At 40.8% G+C, this 20,447-nt stretch overlaps 1 protein-coding gene across 1 annotated transcript in view; it reads left to right on the top strand.

Annotated features, from left to right (window-relative positions):
* Nucleotides 1–20,447, top strand: part of acad9 (acyl-CoA dehydrogenase family, member 9) — a 68,145-nt gene that overhangs the window by 20,069 nt on the left and 27,629 nt on the right. The window contains exons 6-10 of the mRNA XM_072280358.1: nt 1,700–1,778; nt 3,712–3,886; nt 6,274–6,347; nt 13,437–13,512; nt 20,110–20,180. Coding sequence (XP_072136459.1) covers nt 1,700–1,778; nt 3,712–3,886; nt 6,274–6,347; nt 13,437–13,512; nt 20,110–20,180 — 475 coding nt within the window. The remainder of the gene's footprint in view (nt 1–1,699; nt 1,779–3,711; nt 3,887–6,273; nt 6,348–13,436; nt 13,513–20,109; nt 20,181–20,447) is intronic.

Here is a 20,447-nt window from a genome sequence, read left to right as displayed (position 1 = left end):
TATTACAATTTATTTCCCTTTTGTCTTTTACTCCTGTCTATCCTCACTCTGTTACTTGTAATTAGTTTCTAATTGAAATTTTAACTTGCTATCTTTTGAATCAGCACTGTTTCGTTGGCTGACTTTAAAGAAACCTCCCCTATCTTGTGATATCTGTAATACAGACTTCATCTCTTCTGACATTGCTGTAGGGAACAGTCTCTGGTGCCCTGCAGCAGTGATGACAGCAAGCAAGCTGACTTTGCTCGGCAGTATTAATGGCTTAGTTTGTCAGTGAAAGCTCTTGCATCTTTTGCAACAATGCAGAACATTCACAGGATAATTATTGCATTAAGCAGTTATGTTGGTTTTGTTTTCTGTAATCAATCCCTTCATTTCTTTTTAACTCTCTTTAGTTGGGGCCTTCATTGGCCATTATTGTACATTACAAGTTGCCACCTTGACTCACCACAGTTTGATTTGAATATTTTTAATAGCTTGATACTGCTGAGTGGCATAAAGTGCTACTTCAAAGGGAAGTTAAGAGACTGCCATGACAGGATTTGAAACACGTTTTGCTTCCATTATATACAACCTTGGTGAGACTGCTCCTACAGCATTGTATATAGTTTAGGTCTCCTTATTTTAAAAGGGATATACTTGCCATGGGGTAAGTACAATGAAGATACATTTGACATTCCAAGGATGACAGGTTTGCTGTAGGGGAGGGAGTGAGTAACTTTGTCTTGTATCTTTAAGAATTTTAGATGATTCGGATATAAGTGAAACTTGCAGAATTCTTACAGGGCTTAATGTGGTAGAGGTCCAAGGGATGTGAAGACTTTGGAGACGGGTGAATCTCTTCTGCACAAAGACGTTGTCTGGATTCAAGAGTATTAGCTACAAGGACAGGTTGGAAAAGCATGGATTGATTTCTCTGAAGAGCCAAAGGCTGTTGTATATAAAATTATGTGAGGCACAGCCAGGGTAGATAGAATCATTTTTCACAGGTGGCAATGTCAAGTACTAGAGGACATAGCATTAACATGAGAGGGGGAAAGTTTAGAGGAGAGTTGTGCTGCTTTGTTTTTTACACAGTGTCAGGGTGCTGTAAACCACATTTAGATCAATGAACAGAATTGAGGGAAATAGACCGCATGTAGATAGGTATGCAGTTTAAATTGGCGTCATGTTCAATACAGACATGGTGGACAACATGACTTGTTTCTATGCTGTACTGCTCTACAGGTGTAAGATGGATGCAGGAAGAAAGTTTCTCCTGGTTAAGCAGTTTTAAACTTGGAGTCACAGTCTTAGAATGGGGGGGTATCCCAATTAGGAATGAGATGAGGAATTTCTTCATTTAGAGCCTAATAAGTCATTGGAATGTTCTACTTTCAGAGGCTGTAGAGGTTCAGTCATTAAGTTCTTTCAGAAGTAAGGGAATCACGAGATGTATGGATAGTGCAGCAATATGGTATTGAAATAGAGGATCTGTTATGATTTTGATGAATGGCAGAATTACTTGAGGAGGCCAAAGAGGTCTTCTGATTCAGTACAGGTTTCTCAACAATAGAGAGATAATGAGCATTCACTGGGACAACCAGCCATTATATGCAGTTTTCAAGCAGGCTACCATTTCACTTCCACTGATCGAAAGTTATTTTGATGATACCCAACTTTTAATGTGCATCACACATATTTATTAATTTGTTTTCAGTGGGAGTGATGCAGCATCAATTCAAACCAGGGCAACACTCAGTGACGATGGACAGCACTACTTTCTCAATGGATCAAAGGTGAATACAGTGCTCAAATGGTTTTGACAGTCCCTCTTCTTTTTCCTTTTCATCTGATTTATTGTTGGATTCAAGAATAACTGCTTTGGAAATGCATCAGACAGGTAGCCAATTTTCCTGTTCCATATATTGAAAAGGGAAGCATGTTAACAAAATTCAAAGCAAGATTTTGTAGCGTTGTACTTTTATCTTCTCATGTTGCTACTCTACAATATGAACTGCTCTTTCATCATTCTGCCACGGGGGCCATAATTTTTGTTTTAGTTTTCTGAGATATCATGTAGCCAAATCCTCAAAAGTGATGAGGAGCTACACTCTACGGAAAATGGAGGTCTCTAGTTTGATCAATCGCATGTCCAATATCAAACTGATCTTACTTAGCTGGTAATAATGAGCTTCAGAGTTGGAAAATAATGTCAGTTAGGTTCTATGTGCTTCTGGGCAAGCGAATCTCTCAAGCTGGAGTGGAAACAGGATTGCCTCAGTTTCGTTTTCATTGACCTTGAACTTATCCTGTAAATTTTAAGGTCTAATAACAGCAGCACAGAATAGTTAGCACTGTTCTCTTAGCTTCAGGGTTCTGGATTTAATCTTATCTCAGGTGCTGTTCCTGTGGAGTTTAAAAGCATTTCACTTTGTTTCAGCCCGATGGTTTCCTTTCATTGATATGCTGGGAAGTAAATTGGCTCCTGTAAATTGCTCCTTAGTGTAAGGAAGTGACAGAAGAATTAAGTGGAAGTGGTTGGGCATATGAGGAAAATAACTGTAGAGAAATAAGGATTGAGAGAAGGAAAATGATGGGATTACTATTTCATTGTTTGCCGTAATATAATTCTTCTTAAGCCTATCACCCCTACTGGGGCATAGGCTGCTGATAGCAGCTCACCAGAGTTCTCTGTCCTAGGTTAGTCTTGCAAGGTGTAGCTTATTGAAACTTCTTCCTTTCCCAGTGATGAGGTCTTTGGAGCTTCTGTCGGGGTTTCTGTAGCGTTGGGTTTTAACGGCATGGAATTGCTAGCCCCACCCACCTTTTGTAGCCAGGATTGAGACCGTCCAGGGTGGAGTTTGTAATATAAATTCCTGCCTAAAATTGTTGATACAAAATTATTGATATTTCTTAACCAAAAGCATATTAGGCAAATATTAGTTCATTTTCAAGAATCAGGCAGAAGACTGGACTTTAGCAATTTGCTGGAAATGAAGATGCAGGATTAGTGGAGGTCATCCTCCCTTCAAAGGCAATCTTCTGACTTGCCTTGAAGCTCACTATGGAAATGGGCAGTAGAAGTCATAAGTGGAATACTCAAATGCTGAGATGAAAAGCCATAAATGTTTTTCTGCACTGGATTGTCAGTCTAGGTCAGGGGGTTTCCAGCCTGGGGTCCATGACATAAAAAGAAGGTTGGGAACCCCTGGTCTAGGTTCTGCTCATAATTTCCTGTGAATGGTTTAACTAACTAGCTTAGCATTTGCAGTGAGAAATGACCGACCAACATACAACATCTTTTGAAGCTCCATTGGCAGAAACTTGCCAATGTAAGCAATCTTCACTCGATATGGCAGATTCCTGTTTAGCCAACGGATGTACCAGTATCAGGTTTAATATCAGTAGCGTAACGTTATGTCATGTTACACTATGAAAGAATGCCGTCGTGTGAGTTGGTGAGCATGGACAAGGAAGATGAACATCTTCTATGTAAAGCCAAGAGATGGATAGCTGAGTGAGCCCGGTCAGCAATATCCTTGAATGTTTCTGACATTCAGGGACATTAAAAAAACAATTATATTTTTGAACACAAACATTGTGAAACGTTCAGAATTTTGCACTTTAAAGAGAACATTAATTGGAAAAAAATTGCAATTAGTTGAACAGTATTATCTGAAATTACTCTTTGTCTTGTTCCTGATGTCTATTCATTGACTTCTGCTGCAGATCTGGATATCAAACGGTGGAATTGCAGATATTTTTACAGTGTTTGCACGAACAGAAGTAGTTGACAAAGATGGTGCAACCAAAGATAAGATCACAGCTTTTGTGGTGGAGAGAAAATTTGGTGGTATTACCAGTGGGAAGCCAGAAGACAAACTAGGAATCCGTGGATCCAATAGTAAGGCATTCGTGATTCTGGCGTGAAAGCATTTAAGTTTCTTATTATTAAAAGAATCAAGTGCAAAGTCATTTCATTTGATATGCAATTTGTGTGCTACTCATTTTGATTAAATTGGAAATACAAAGCTTTTTTGATGTATTGACAAAAGTTTATGGTAACTGATAAATTCTATTATTGCTAAACTATCCAAATGAGTGTTTTCATTTCACAGAAACTGTTCTCTCCAAATTTTACCAAGAACAATTTGATAACTTCTCAGTGCGTTTGTTCAGAATAATGAACAGGATTGGAAAGCTTTTCATCTGCACCAGTTGCTCAAGTTGGTAGAGAAAAGATGAGGTGTAAAGGTTAATTACTGTTTTACACATAGAGGAATTTACAATTCAAATATGAGTTGGATTCAGCCCATGGTTTGGGTCCACCTGCACTTACCTGGGCCGGGTGCAGAAGGCTTATAAAACTGACCCAGCTTCCTTGGACCTCACCCAACAAGAGGTAGCGTGATATCAACAATGAATAAAATTAATGTAAACAAAATAGAACACATTTGGTTTAAATGAGCCATTGGACTGAGAATAAATATTAATATCAATGTTAAAACATTTTTCTCTCTCTCCTGATCTCCAGACCAGGTTCCACTGCAAGGCAGTGGATTCTGTAGTACAATGCTGAACAATCCCAGTGGGACCGTGCTTTTCCATTGAACTCCATATGGCCTCTGCTGAGGGAGCAGAGTGCCTGTACTAGAGCAGGTGAACCTTTCCAAACTACCAGGCACATTCAACATGATTTAGCGCAAGACGCTCATTGGCAAAGCTATTTTTAGTAAAATATTTTCCCTAGTTTACCTCTTTTGATCTTCAAAGATGAATCGGATTATTTCCATTGCCACCCAATTCACTTCAGTGTGGAAATGAAAGGCATTTCTGCTTTAAAATAAGTCTTGTAGTTCAATTTTAAAATCTGTGCAAGGTTAGTCAATGGAACAGAATTCCATATGTCAGAGCAATCTGCTTTCAATATTTGAATGCATCTTAATTACACGCTGACCACGTTCATTATTCCCATTTGGCCATAATTTGTTGAAATTAGCCACTTGACAATGTTGCCATTAATTGGACTTGTCGTCAACATGTCAATTTCTCTGCGGTTCAAGCTGCTGAAAGTGAGGTGTTAATCATGTGGAAAAGGGAATTAGTTATCTAAAATCTAGGCTAGAGGAATACACAATATATTAAAGGTTGGGAAATGGAAAGAGGAAGGCCCAGAAATATGTAGATGTAAATATTAAGAGAATTAAAGTAAGGGAAAGAAAGAATGGTCATATTTTCAGTATTTGCAGTTTCTTGAATTTCAAATACAAGGGATATCAAGAAAAAAGAAACTTTTTTTCCAAATTACATTTATAGTTCTCCACTATGAAATATCACAAAGAGGTGCTGCACATTTAACAATGGCTACTGCCGCTTGCATGGACTCTTATTTTTCCAGTTGTCCACTTCTTCCAGTTATATTACTGATTCTGAATCAGTAATATTGCTGCTGTTTATTTGATATGGATATGATGACTGTAATAGAGTGATGCTTATTTACCACTTTTAAGCAGGAATTTACGCAGGATATTTGAAAATTGTGTAATGGTATGCTTTGGAAAGGAACTGTGAAATCCTTTATCAAATTCACTATGCAGATGGCACTTCAGCTTTTGATGCTTTTGTATTTTATCCTCAGTGGTTATGAGTCCTTTAAGATTTGCTTCATGAGGACTTGGTAGCATTTTTTTCTCAGCACTTCCCTTTCTACAGTTTTTGATAAATATAGATGCAAGCATTGGCTGTCTCTTTGCTCCAGTCTCATCACTAATTTGTACTGTCTCTACGTTAATAGCTATTCCTACAAACAATGAAACTAATATCCTTACCATAAGGAAATTTCAAGGCATCTTCTTTATCAATCCAGTTAGTGGATTCAATGGAACTGGCATTTTAGAGCTAAGTAATTCAATGTTGTCTACCAAGGCCAACGGTTGTAACCTAATTAGTGGTTGAAGATGAGTCAAAGCAATAAACAGCATTTCAATTTCCCCAGGTACCTTTTACAACTGCACTTCATCCACATATCATCACTGCTCATCTAACAGAGGAGCAGAGGAGGCAGCGGGTGGGCGGGGGGGGAGGTAGTTTGATTGAGGTATACAAAATTATGAGTGGCATAATTGTCCTCTATCATTCTGGTGCTTGCTGATCTACATTGGCTGCAGGTTACACCTGGCCTTTTAAAATTCACACTCTCCATGTCCCTGACATTACATATTTCTATATTTTTTCCAGCCCTTTAATTGTCTGTGCATTACAGAAAGCTAACAGTTAGTTTTGTACTTTCAGCTTGTGAAGTTCATTTTGAGAATACCAAAGTGCCAGTAGAAAATGTCCTGGGAGAAGTTGGTGGCGGGTTTAAGGTAATTAATAAAAGCATGTTATTTAAATAATTATTTCAAATTCAATTCATTTGATATTTTTATCAATACATGTTTTAATTACGTTTAATGCTACATCAATAATGAATGAATTGACTTTATTTCTTGTATCCTTCACATACATAAGGCGTAAAAATCTTTACGTTACGTCTCTGTCTAAAAGTGCAATGTACAATCATAGTAATTTATAATAAATAGAGCAGTCATGTAACATAGAGAACACTCAAGTCAGTGCGAGTTAATCAGTCTGATGGCCTGGTGGAAGAAGCTGTCCTGGAGCCTGTTGGTCCTGGCTTTTATGCTGTGGTACTGTTTCCCAGATGGTAGCAACTGGACTAGATTGTGGTTGGGGTGACTCGGGTCCCCAATGATCCTACAGGCCCTTTTTATACACCTGTCCTCGTAAATGTTCTGAATAATGGGAAGTTCACAACTATTGATGCGCTGGGCTGTCTGCACCACTCTCTGCAGAGACCTGCGATTTAGGGAGGTACAATTCCCATATCAGGCAGTGATGCAGCCAGTCAGGATGCTCTCAATTGTGCCCCTGTAGAATGTTCTTAGGATCTGGGGGCCCATATCAAACTTCCTCAACCATCTGAGGTGAAAGAGGCGCTGTTATGCCTTTTTCACCACACAGCTGGTGTGTACAGACCACGTGAGGTCCTCGGTGATGTGGATGCCGAGGAACTTAGAGCTGTTCACCCTCTCAACCCCAGATCCATTGATGTCAATAGGGGTTAGCCCGTCTCCATTCGTCCTGTAATCCACAACCAGCTCCTTTGTTTTTGTGACATTGAGGGAGAGGTTGTTTTCTTGACACAACTGCGTCAGAGAGATGACTTCTTCCCTGTAGGCCACCTCATTATTGTTTGAGATAAGGCCAATCAATGTCGTGTCATCGGCAAATTTAATTAGCATTTCAAAGCTAAGTAATTCAATACAAATAAACAATTGTATATTTCTTTTCATATAAGCAGTTTTAAAGTTTTGTAACATTTGCCTTTTATGACATTACTCAGGAGATCTAAACTTTAAATGAGACATTTATTCCGTTTATCTCCCACTCCATTTTCTCACAATCTTTATTCTTCAATCATTTTTCTTTGTTTCTGGTGTAAAATGTTGAGATACAGAATGGTTCAGTACAGTGCTTTGAACCATTTATCTCTTAACCCATTCTGACATTTATAGCACCTCTGTGTAATACAGCTAAGTGTTACAACTTACATCAACGTTATTTTAGTGATCCACTGAAACAGAGTATCCAAAATAAAGCTTTTCATCTAGCACCCCAGTGCATGCTTTTGGTGCCAACGGGAGCTGGTAGAAAATGTCTGTGTTTGCCAGACTGTAGTGTCTTTTATTTATTCATTCAGGGGACGTGGGCATCACAGACTCAGCCAACTTTTCATTTCAAGCAGCACACACAAAAAATGCTGGTGAACGCTGGTGAGATTCCAGCATCTACAGATTTCCTCGTGTTTGCATTTTTAAATTCACTTCTGCGAAGCCTCTTCCGGTGATGCCTACACTGAAGAAGTTTAAATCTTCTCTTCGACGGGAGTTTAGTGAAACCATCTCTCACTGCTCCCCATCTATAATCTATAATTTCTTCAGTCCTTCAACTTCTCTCCACCCCTCCCTCCCCCTCCTGTCTTCTCCCATCATTTCGGATCTTCCTCCCCCTCTCACTTTCAAATCTCCTACTATCTCTTCTTTCAGTTAGTCCTGATGAAGGGTCTCGGCCCGAAACGTGGACTGTACCTCTTCCTAGAGATGCTGCCTGGCCTGCTGCGTTCACCAGCATTTTTTGTGTGTGTAGCTTTTAATTCCCTGTTCCTAATGAGAAGGCAGTCGTGAACTGCCTCCTTAACTGCTTCAGCCTTTGAGGTGTGGGTGTAAGCAGAGTACACTTAGGGAGAATTTCAAGATTTTAATGCAGCCACAGTGATGGAATACCGATATATTTCACCATTGGTCAGACTGCACTTGGAGTGTTATGAGCAGCTTTGGACCCCGTATCTAAGAAAGGATGTGCTGACACTGGGGAGGGTTGGGGGGGGGGGTCACAAGAATGATCCCGGGAATGAAAGGTTTAATGTATCATGAGTGTTTGATGGCTCCAGGCCTGTACTCACTGGAGTTTAGAAGAGAACTCCAGTGCGTACAGGCCTTACTGAAAGGTCTCATTGAAACCTTTAGGATATTGAAAGGCCTAGAATGGATGTGGAGAGGATGTTTTCTGTAGTGAGGGAGTCTGAGACCAGAGGGCACAGCCTCAGAATAGAAGGATGTCACAAAAGAAATTAGAATTATATTTCTTACATCCATCTCACAACATGAGCGAGTATAAATCTTTATGTTGCATCTCCATCGCTATGTACAGACAATAAAGAAGGGAAACGTATGAGGGTATTGCCCAAACACTAAGATTGTACGCATAATTGTTTTGCATATGTGTATGTTCAGTCAGAATAGAGATGAGAAAGAAATGAGGGTAGGGAATCTGGAATTCATTGCCACAGAGGGGGTAGAGGCCAAGTCATTGAGTATGTTTAAAGCAGAGGTCGATAGGTTCTTGATTACTAAGGACGTCAGGGTTACAGGGAGAAGGCAAAGAATGGGATTGAGAGGGATAATAAATCAGCCATGATGGAATGGCAGGCCAGACTCGATGGGCGAATGGTGTAAATCTGCTCTTATGTCTTATGGTGTTATTTCTATGTCAGGACAGCGAGTGGCTTGGAGGGAACTTCCATTTGGTGATGTTTTTATGTTTTCTGCTATCCTTGCCCTTCTAACTGGTAGAGGTCAAGGGTTTAGAGGACAGATTTTTGGAAGAACTCTTGGTATTTTGCTGAAGTGCATCCTGTGGGTGGTACAAACTGCTCTTATTGGTGGAATGGGTGAGTGCATGGTTGTGGAAGCGATGCCTATCAAACAGGCTGCTCTCTCCTGTACAGTGTCAAGCTTCTCAGGTGTGGTTGAAGCTGCACTCACCTAGGCAAGTGGCAAATTGCATTCCTGACGTGAGTCATGTAGATAGTCGGCAGGCTTTGGGGTCTCAAGAGATGAGCTGCATGCTACAGGATTCCCAGGATTTCCAGCCTTTGGCATGCCCTTGTAGCCATATTGTGTATTTGGCTACTCCAGTTCAATTTCTAATCAATGCTTGCCCTCAGGATATTGATAGGGGACGATTCATTGATGGCAGTGCCTTTGAGTGTCGGGGGGTGATAGCTGGATTTTCTCTACTTGGAAGTCATCATTGCCTGCCTCTTGTGTGGCATGAAGGTTACTTGTCACCTACCAGCTCACGCCTGGATGTTGTTCATGCTGTGTTGCGGAGGTTCCCAACCTTTTTTACACCATGGACCAATACCATTAAGCACAAGGTCCATGGACCCCAGATTGGGAACCCCTGCTGTATTGGGACATGGAGTCTTTTAGTATCTGAGGAGGTGTGAATGGGGCTGAACGTTGTGTGGTCATCAGCAAACTTCTCCACAGGTTTTCTGACTTTATGACTGGAGGAAAGTCATTGGTGAAGCAGCTGAAGATGGTTGTCCTTGGACACAGCCCTGGGGAGCTCCTGAGTGACTGAGATGACTGATCTCCAATCAGCTTAGCCAACTGGCGGTCATTTATCTCAGCCATAGGGCACCTACGCGGCACAGCTACAATCAAATGCTGTTTTGATATCCAGGGCTGTTAGCCTGTAGTACAATTCTGTTTGCTGTGAAAGTGCTTAATCTACCAGTAAAATGGAAAGGGGAAACAGATCAAATCACTTAACAAAAAAAAAATTACATTAGCCACTTCTATGTAGAAATAACAAAATAAAGGGCTTTGTTAGTGTAAACAAGGAGAGACTGTTTTAAAGGTGGTGTTCCTGTGTACCTTGCCACTCTTGCCCTTGGGAGAGGTGGTGGGTTTCAGAGATGTAATCAGAGTTACATCAGCAAAAGAGTGGTACACCATGGAGCCACTGCTTCAGTGAGGCAATGTATGTTTGGGATGATGGAAGGCATGCCAGTCAGATGGGTTGCCATGCCTTGGATAGTGTTGACATTTGTTGGAACTGCACTCATCCAGGCAGAAGGAGATTTTTACACCATAGAAAACAAGAGGCTTCAGGTTTTCTTAATGCCTTGCAGACGATAGAAGGGCTTTTTGGTATCGGGATGAGTTATTCTCCTTAGAGGACCAAGCTTCTGACTTGCTGGTAGAGCTATAATATTTATTTGGCTGGTCCAGTTAAGTTCCTGATCTATAGTGACTCATTGGAAAATGATGGTGCGAGAACTTGGAAATGGTAATGTCTCAGAATGCCAAGGAACGATGATTTGACTCTTTCTTGTTGAAGTAGACTATTCCTTGGCACTTTAGCCCATGCCAGGATGTTAACTAGATTAGATTATGAGAACACTCAGTCCTATTTTATTGTCATTTAGAAATGCATACATGCGTTAAGAAATGATACAATGTTTCTCCGGAGTGATAGCACAGAAAACAGGACAAACCAAAGACGAACACTGACAGAACCACATAATTATAACATTTTGTTACAGCTGTGCAAAGCAATACCATAATTTGATGAAGAACAAACCATGGGCACGGTAAAAAAAAGTCTCAAAGTCCCCGAGTTGATCGACTCCCAGGTCCCTGATAGCGCACGCCATCTTCTCCTCCATTAGATCATGTTGCATGTAGGAATGTACTGCTTTAATTGCTGAAGAGACGCAAATGGAATTGAACATTGCATTAACATCCCCACTTCTGACTTTGTGATGGAAGGGAAGCCATTAATGATGTAGAAGACTGTGGCACTAAGAGATTACACAAGAAACTCATGCAGTGATGACCTGGATCTAGGATAATTCATCTCCAATAATGTATTCCCATCTTCCTTTGTAGTAGGTTTAATTCCAACCACTAGAGTGTTGTCTATTGATGTCTTTTAACTTCATTTTAACTAAGAAACCTTAATGTCACACTCAGTCAAATGTTCCCTTTATGTATCATAGAAGTTGAACCTAGAGAATACCAAATTTGTGGTATGTCCCTAGTTAATGCTAATACAAATAATCTACTGCAGATTGTATCCAAGACCCTACCATATTGAAGCTTATACCAGAACATCAATTTACAACTTGTTGTAAAGAGCTGGTACTGTCTGTAGAAATATTAATTTCATTAATATTATAAGACCACATGAGTCTGAGATAACTCCAAACTCTCCATCAAAACAAAGATTGACGTGTAAAATGCTTGTGTCCCCAGCACACTTCTGTACCTGGTCAACATACGCTAAGGAGGAGAGAAGGCTCAACATCTTCCATTTAAGATGGTCATCTCCTGGAGAGACAGATGCTGAGGTTCTCTCGTACCAGCCTCTCTAGCATGTCCACCCTGCTCAGGCAGCGTAGGCTGTGCTGCCTGGGCCACATCTACTACACTCAAGATGGCCGCATCCCAAATGACATCTTCAATAGTGGGCTGGCTTCAGGCAAGAGAATTGCTGGCCGCCCACAACTGCGCCTCAGGGATGTCTGCTAGTGGGACATGAAGGCACTGGACACCAACACTGAGCCCTGCGAGGAACTTGCAGCTGACCGCACCAGATGGAGAAGCACCCTGAAACAACACCTTAAGTCAGACGAGGAAAAATTTCTGAAAGCAGGCCCATAGAAAGGAACACTGCATCTCCATCAGAGCTAAGACCACTTATAGATGTGACCATTGCAATGGAGACTGTCACTCTCGCATTGGTCTCATCAGCCACAGACAGCACTGCACCAGCCAGCAACGTAGATAGCTAGGACGCAGCATCCGTGGTTGACCTTGACCAATGGAGGGCCACATCATTTCATTGAATCATTTGGAAAGAGGCTATTTGACCCATTCTGCCTGTTTCATTTTTTGAAAGAATCATCTAAATCATCCCACTTGCATGCTAATCTCCAGTAGTATTGTAACATTAGTTCAAACGTTCAGATTAAAATTCCTTTTCAAAATTATTATTGAAAATGCTTGCACCTCCCCTTCAGACAATACATTTCGGATCAGAATACTCTTCACTTAACAAAAAGTTTTGTCTTTTTTTCCTTTTGTCAATTATCTTGAAGAATACATTTCAGATCAGAACATTCTTTTTTTTTTCTTCTTTTGTCAATTATCTTGAAGCTGTCTTTGACTTGCTCTAGATTTCAGCACCTTGTCTCTTGTCTCTATTCTCCAGTTGCTGATCTTCTTGCCAGCAAAAACTCCCATCTGTCTAATTTAACCTTTCCTTTCCTGTGCTAAAATCAAACTCGGCCTCTCTGACGTCCCATTGTTGGTTAACACAAATATGCATGAAACGTTGTCAAGACTTGAGTTCAAATTATATATGTGATGTATTGTGAACTGATTCATAGAAGTATAAGCTGTATATGCTGCACTTACTGCCTGTGATGTTGTTGGCACTTAGGACAGCAATGAAGGTCCTCCAACTCTGGCTTTGTTCAGGACTCCTTCATCGTGTCAGTAGCTTCCTCTCGGTTTTCACTACTGTCAGTCGTGCAAGTCCCACGTGGTGACTCAGGAATGCCGTTGCACTCAGATGTGGAAGGACCCTTCATTGCTGTTTCTGTAACAATAATGTTATACCAGTCAGGGTTGTTAGCCCTGAGCTGAACTCCCAAACCTGGAGGACCGGTGGGCCACTCTTAGTCTGGCCCCTACGCTTTGACTTGTTTAGCATTGATGACTCTAACAAGAGCAATAGTGTAAAGCCCTGACTCCAACTAGCTCTCTGGGTCATTGAAGCATGCAGATCTCCAAATCATGACAAGGTTTTAGTCCTCTTGGAGGTTGTATTTAGTGTAAATTGAGTTTATTTACATAAGTGGTGACATGGCATAAGAAAACCCATGGTCTCCTGTTTCCTGTGCATCAAAGATAATCACAAAATTTATGGTGAACTTGGACAGTAGGCTCATTGTTGAAAGTAAATGGAGCAGGATTATGCTTTTGTCAATAGAAATTTTGATGAGACTGAAATTATTTTGTTTTCCGTTCCTCCAGGTGGCCATGAAGATCTTAAATAGTGGGCGATTTAGCATGGGGAGTGCATCTGCAGGAATGATAAAGAAGCTTATTGGTGAGATTACAAAAAAATAATCTTGTTGACTTGTAAGCTAAATACTGAATAATCATCTTCTAACTATCAGCCATACCAGCTGAAACTGTAAAACATTGGGACAATACAGTTCTCCACTTAGATCTTACACAGCTCCAGCAAGCCAAGCTTGAGCCTGACCTCAGATGCTGCCTGTGTGGAGTTTCTATGTTTTCTGAGAACTGAGAGCCCGTTTTCTCCCACGTCCTAAGGACATGCATCGAAGGGTCACTGGCTTTTTTAAATTAACTCCTGAGTGGGTAAGTGAGCCAAGATGAGCCAATAGGCATGGGAAGCTCTACAGGGAAAAGAGACTGATGGGTTGTTCTACTGGGAGCTGCCATGGATGAGATGGGCTGATTGGCTGCCTCTTCTATCATTATAAGTCAGAAAGTATGATCCATTACATCCTTCACATCCTAATCCAGGTTAGGTATGATTTATTTATAAAATGCTGGCTAAAATAACTTATTGTACATTTCTCGGTGCTCTGAAAAAGTATTGATGAGTTTATGTCTTTTGTTTTAAGTGTAGTTAATGTTAGTGGACCGGATCATGTTGGATCTACCCACTAACTAGAGACCCTGCCCATCTGTATTTACCTGGTACAGGTATAGAGGTAGAATCTCACTGGGGCTCTGATTCCTGCTAGCAACCGCAGATGCTTTTGTGACACGTAGGCCTCAGCCACAGAATCCCTCTAGCAGGCTTTGACAGAAAGCTGGAAACATACAACAATATTTAAAAACTCTTCAAATTGAAATTAGTACATGACTTTCAGTTTTAAAATAGCGCTAATGAAAATTACTGCCCGTTACACTGCTGGCATTTAGGGCAGCAATGAAGGTCCTTCGCCTCTGTCTATACAGAAGGTTCTTTATTGCTGTTTCAGTAACAATTGTTTTTTGACCAGTCAGGGTTGTTAGCCCTGAGATGAACCCCTGAACATGGGGACCAGGGGACCACTCATAGGCTTGCCCATATCCTTTGACCTGTTTGGCATGGGTGACCTACCAAGAGCCAAAGCACAAGGCGGGTGGATTCTTGTGAGAAATGCTAGTGACATGTCACCACGCCATTATTTTATTGGTCCCGGGCTACAGTTGTTCCGCTTGAGTCTGGCTCATCATTGCAGATGGCTGAATATCTGTGCAGTTGAGACTACTTCTGAACTTTAAACTGCCTCTAGCCAGGCACTCCTTTATGAAGAAAATTAGTGGCTTTGCTAATTGTTCTTTCTCTGAAAAATAACCTGCCACACTAGGAATGATGTACCACAGCCAGAGATTTATGCAGTTGAACCACACAGAAACATGCCTGTCTGCCCACCATGTGCTTGCCGCCCATTGTACCTAGCAACATTAACCCCTTTACCCAATTTAGGTTTGTAGCCTTCTTTGCCTGGGTGATTCAGATACTTGTCTCGATGTTTCTTAAATCCATTGGGAGTATCTGCTGCCGCCACCGCTTCAGGGAGTGCTTTACAGTCTACTCACCCACTGTGAGTATTTTGTTTTAAAAAAAAGGTATCCTTCAGATGCTCTCTGACCATCCCACCTCATACCTTAAACCTATCCCTCTTGTCGTAGACATCCCTATCCTAATCATGGGAAATAGAGCTTTAATATCTGCCTTGTGTATCCCAATAATCCATCACAATCTTATATACCTCCTGTCATCTCACACCTCAATCTCCTCTGCTGTAGTTTATCCAGACTCGTTTCCACGGAGAAGTCCCAGTCAGGCACCACCCTTGTAAGTTTTCTCTACACCGTCACTATCACATCCTTCCTGTGGCGTGGTGACCCAAACTGCACACAATACTTCAACTGTAGCCTAACCGTTTTTTATCACTTTTATATTCTGTGCCGTGGCTGAGGAAGACAAGGCTTCTGTGTACATTCTCACCGTATTATTCTGCTGTGCTGTCAGGTTCAGGGAGCTCTGCACTTGTACCCCAAGGTACCTCTGTACATAATCACTCCATATTGCCCTATCATTTACTGTGCATGTTTGACCCTCGCTTGTCCTCCCGAGGTGCATCACCCTGCATGTCTCAAACTGGGCTCTGCCCTGCTTAGCCTTGACCTCCCTTGTTTCTACTACACCACCAGTTTTCGCAGTATATGCAGACTAACTTGTATCTACCTTGTATTCCATTATGCTGTCCAAGACAGAATAGGATCTTATTATAACATAGCTGAACTGATAATGTAATTAAACTAAATGGCCATCTTCCTATCCTGTTGATTTGGTGGGATGTGAGTGAGATTTTGCTCTGTCAATAATACTAGCAAGGTCAGTATTTAAAACCTTATATGAATTGCCATTGAGAGAAAGGATCTGAGCTGTTGTCTTCATACACAGTAAACGACGTGTAAAACTATTCCCTCAGTTACAGTCGGCAAATTATGACTAAAGGACATTGAAGGATTATGGATAGACCTCCAAGTCTAGATAGACATGATGTTCCCACATCTCTGCTACCCTTTTCCTGGATCATTGGAGGCTGTGTGTTTGAGAGGTGCTGTCCAAGAAGCCTTGGCAAGCAGATGTGATGTGCCAGTGGTGGAGAAAGTGAATGATTAGATTAGCAGGTGATGTGCTTTGCAATTCCAACAATGCACAAAAATATATTCCAACATTTATCTGCTATGCATATCATGAAATGGTGGTGGAGAGTCCAGTGCTTGATCATTTGTGTAAATTTCAGACTAGGGTAGATTTTAGATCAGTAGGGGAATCGAGGGTTATAAGGAAAGGATAGGAAGCTGGATTTGAGGAATATCTGAACACCCATGATCATAATCAGTGGTGGAGTTGGATTGAGGGACTACTTAGCTTGTTCCTATTCTCACTTTTATGGTCTTATTGTCTGTTGTATCCCTACTTTTTGCTTCCTGCCTGTTAGTAATTCCTTTTTCTGTTACTGTATGATACCAGCTCTTATCTTGTGACTTAGAATGTGCATCACAGAGGCTAAAAGTTCAAACACAATCCACTCTTTCCTCATTGTCCACTCCGGGGTCCATGAAAGTGGATACAGAACAGATGTTTCCATAATGGTGGCAAATGTTTGGAATAAGGAGACAATGGAGCAACCTATATCTTTGTGGGTCATTAATCTTTGAACTATTCTACCCCAGACATTTGTGGAACTAGCGTCATGAAATACAGTGGATTCCAGTTAATTGGGACACATTGGGACCAATACATTTTGGCCCAATTAAGCAGCTACTCCAGTTACCTAAAGTTTCAGGGAAGTAGTTAAAAAGGTTTAAAAAAGACAAGCTACCATTTAATTGAGTAACAAATTATATATTTAAATGAAATATAGAACAAATTAAAACACTACCAATATTATTACAGTACTATAAAACTGTGTATTAGTTTGTGATAGGTACTGACGGAAGAATTCATCTAGTGTACACTGGAGTGTGCTTTTGATGGTAAATGAAAAAGATCAGCGCAGGCAGCTAGTGCAGATAGTGGACTGCCCTCATTGCCTTCCTACCTGAAGTTATGTTGTAATCCAGCAATAAATTTCCTGTATTCTTGTGTAGTCACTAGCTCAGGTTCAGTTGTGTTATCCTGGTTACTTTCCTCGTCTTCATATTCCCCGTCTGGTGTTTTTGTACAATGCTTTCAATGATTGTATCCCTCAAATCTTCATGTGCACTGTAACATTCAAGATGATCGATGATACCTTCAAATTCTACATTGTTCCTAATTTGTTGAAGTAGTGAAATCTTTTCATTCTCACTACTGGCCTTTTCCAGCATCTCCAAGCCTAAACGTTTGAAACTGCAGTGAGCAAAACAGTTCTGAATTATTTTGCTGCTTATTTCTCACCAGCTATCACTAGCAAACTGTACTGCCTGTAAAAGCTTAACCTTTGTTCTCACTTCCTTGGCTGTTGAAGAAATGACAAAGATGCCAGTAGATTTTCTTCAGTTGTTTCGAGACTATAGTTCACCAGGTTTCCACGATACATCTTTTAAATTTTTATGATTCCTGTAGCAGTTGACTGCAGGCAAGAGAAAATCTGCAGATGCTTGAAATCCCAGCAACCCACACAAAATGGTGGAGGAACTCAGCAGGCCAGGCAGCATCTAGGAAGAGAATACAGTCGGCATTTCAGCCTGAAATGTTGATTGTACTCTTTTCCTAGATGCTGCATGGTCTACTGAGTTCCTTCAGCACTTTGTGTGTGTTGCTCCATTGACTGCACCAAGGATGCCAAGTTCTGGCTGGATGTTTCTCAAACATTCTACGTGCGGATGTGCTACACAGTTGTCAACAAGCAGAAAAATTTTGCTTGATCTCCGCTGTGGCGCAATACAGGTACCCCAACTCATTAGCCATTGGAAGTCTTCCATGCATTCTTATTAGCAGAGTACTCGATTGGTAAACTCCACTGTCAGCCCCTTAAAGCATCGAGGTTTAACGCTTTTCCCAATAGCCATCAATTTCTTTTTATCAGTTCCTGACATTTTTGAACAACACAACAGAGTTATATGATCTGCTGGTTTCTTTGAACCTGAAGGTGTGTGTTTGCAGCAAAGGGAACCGTCCATCATGGCATGATAAAAATGGCCTGTTTCATCAGCATTGTAGATAGAATACCATCGTTGGTAGAATCTCAGGTGGTGATGAGAGGGTGTACAGGGGTGAGATATGCCAACTAGTGGAGTGGTGCCGCAGCAAAACCTGGCACTCAACGTCAGTAAGACGAAAGAGCTGATTGTGGACTTCAGGAAGGGTTAAGACGAAGGAACACATACCAATCCTCATAGTGGGATCAGAAGTGGAGAGAATGAGCGGTTTCAAGTTCTTGTGTGCCAAGATCTCTGAGGATCCAACCTGGTCCCAACATATGGACATAGTTATAAAGATGGCAAGACAGCAGCTATACTTCATTAGGTGTTTGAAGAGATTTGGCATGTCAACAAATACACTCAAAAACTTCTATAGATGTACCGTGGAGAACATTCTGAAAGGCTGCATCACTGTCTGGTATGGGGAGTTGGGGGTGGGGGGCTGCTGCACAGGACTGAAAGAAGCTGCAGAGGTTGTAAATATAGTCAGCTCCATCTTGGGTACTAGCTTACAAAATACCCAGGATATCTTTAGGAAGCAGTGTCTAAGAAAGGCAGCGTCTATTATTAAGGACCTCCAGCACCCAGGGCATGCCCTTTTCTCACTGTTACCATCAGTTAGGAGGTACAGAAGCCTGAAGGCACACACTCAGTGATTCAGGAACAGCTTCTTCCCCTCTGCCATCCGATTTCTAAATGGACATGGAACCCTTGGACACTACCGCACTTTTTAAAAAATATACAGTATTTCTGTTTTTGGCACTTTTAAAAATTTATTCAATGTACATAATTGATTTACTTATGATTTTTTTTTAATATTATGTATTGCATTGAACTGTTGTTGCTAAGTTAACAAATTTCATGTCTCATGCCGGTGATTATAAACCTGATGCTGATCTGCACAAAATGTTTGAAGCAAGTCAAGCAGTTTTGTAGATTTGCAGGTTTCTGCACTTACAATATCAGCGCTACCTTTCTCATCGTGTGCTTTCTTGAATTTAATGTGGTGCCTGCATTTCCATCAAGACAACCAACCATCCATTGCTTTAGAGTGTCAGCGACCAGCTTTTTTGGCTAGCTCCTCTGACTTGCTTTTTAACGTTGGCCCCTGACGTGCACGTCTCATTCAGCTACAATGGAAAACCATTGATTGAGGGCCTCTTCAATATCTGGATCCTTAATCTCACGCTATTGTTTTTGGGATGTTCGCTGTTGTTCCTGAGAAACACCCATTCATCTTGTAGCTTTTCTTGCCGATCTATCAAGCGTGCAGTTGTAGATTTCGGCACTCCAGTCATCTCTGCCTGCTGACAATGAGTGGTGTTAGGCAGATGGCTTTTAATTTGGTCCAGGAGGGTAATTTTTTTTGGCAAGTGTCAAATCTTTACATGGCATCTTGGCAAGGGTCTCAAAAAATTGTTTTTGAAGTCCAATAAAAAAAATTATCAAAAATCACTGCTTTTTGAATCAGCGTCTATCAGCCCAAATGGATAACATAACACAAGCTCATGCAGCTGACACAACTGTTTGCTCTAAGCACGGTGCAGTGACCTGTGGCCCCACATGTGCACGTGACTGACTGGCTCTTGCCCCAGTTAAAGCAGCTAAGAGTCCCAAATAAATATTGGGAATCCTGGCTATTTTCTCAATTTGTTTTTGTACTTGAAGAGTTTTCCCAAATAAGCAACTGCCCTGATAACCGATAGCCCAATTAACCACAATCCACTGTATATTAAAAACAAAACAGTTGTAAATTGACAGACATTTAGTAAGGTTCGTGGGGGGGTGGGGGGGTAGGGAGACAGACAGACAGATAGACAGACGCTGTGGCCAAGCCAATCTTATTAAACGGTTAATTGATCTATTGGTTAATCAAGGAACCAGAAGGCCTGTTCCTTCTCTTGTCTATTTTTTGCGTTGATTTTACAAGGCACTGTATAAATTCGACTCTTCAATTCTTGTTCTCTGTTTTTTTTTGTAGAGATGACAGCAGAGTATGCTTGTACCCGCAAACAATTTGATAGGAAGCTGAGTGAGTTTGGATTAATCCAGGTGGGTTCTTTAGTTTTTAATATTTATTTATATCCATTGCAACTTATAGCCAATTTAATGACAGCAAAATGAAATTTAAGCCCTTGTAAAAGTACATAAATGTTTGCCCTGTAGTTTCTTAATATCTGAAGTTTTTCTTAGTACATTGCACAATTAGTTTACACAATAAACTAAGTGGCAATGTGTCTGAATCTTAGAAATTCTTCTTCTTGTATTTCACTAATAAATTTACAGAAATAAGGATGGATAATAAGGTAAGACAATTAA

Source organism: Mobula birostris, chromosome 16 (assembly GCF_030028105.1).
Source record: "Mobula birostris isolate sMobBir1 chromosome 16, sMobBir1.hap1, whole genome shotgun sequence".
NCBI lineage: Eukaryota > Metazoa > Chordata > Chondrichthyes > Myliobatiformes > Myliobatidae > Mobula > Mobula birostris.
This window is presented reverse-complemented; position numbering and strand designations above follow the sequence as displayed.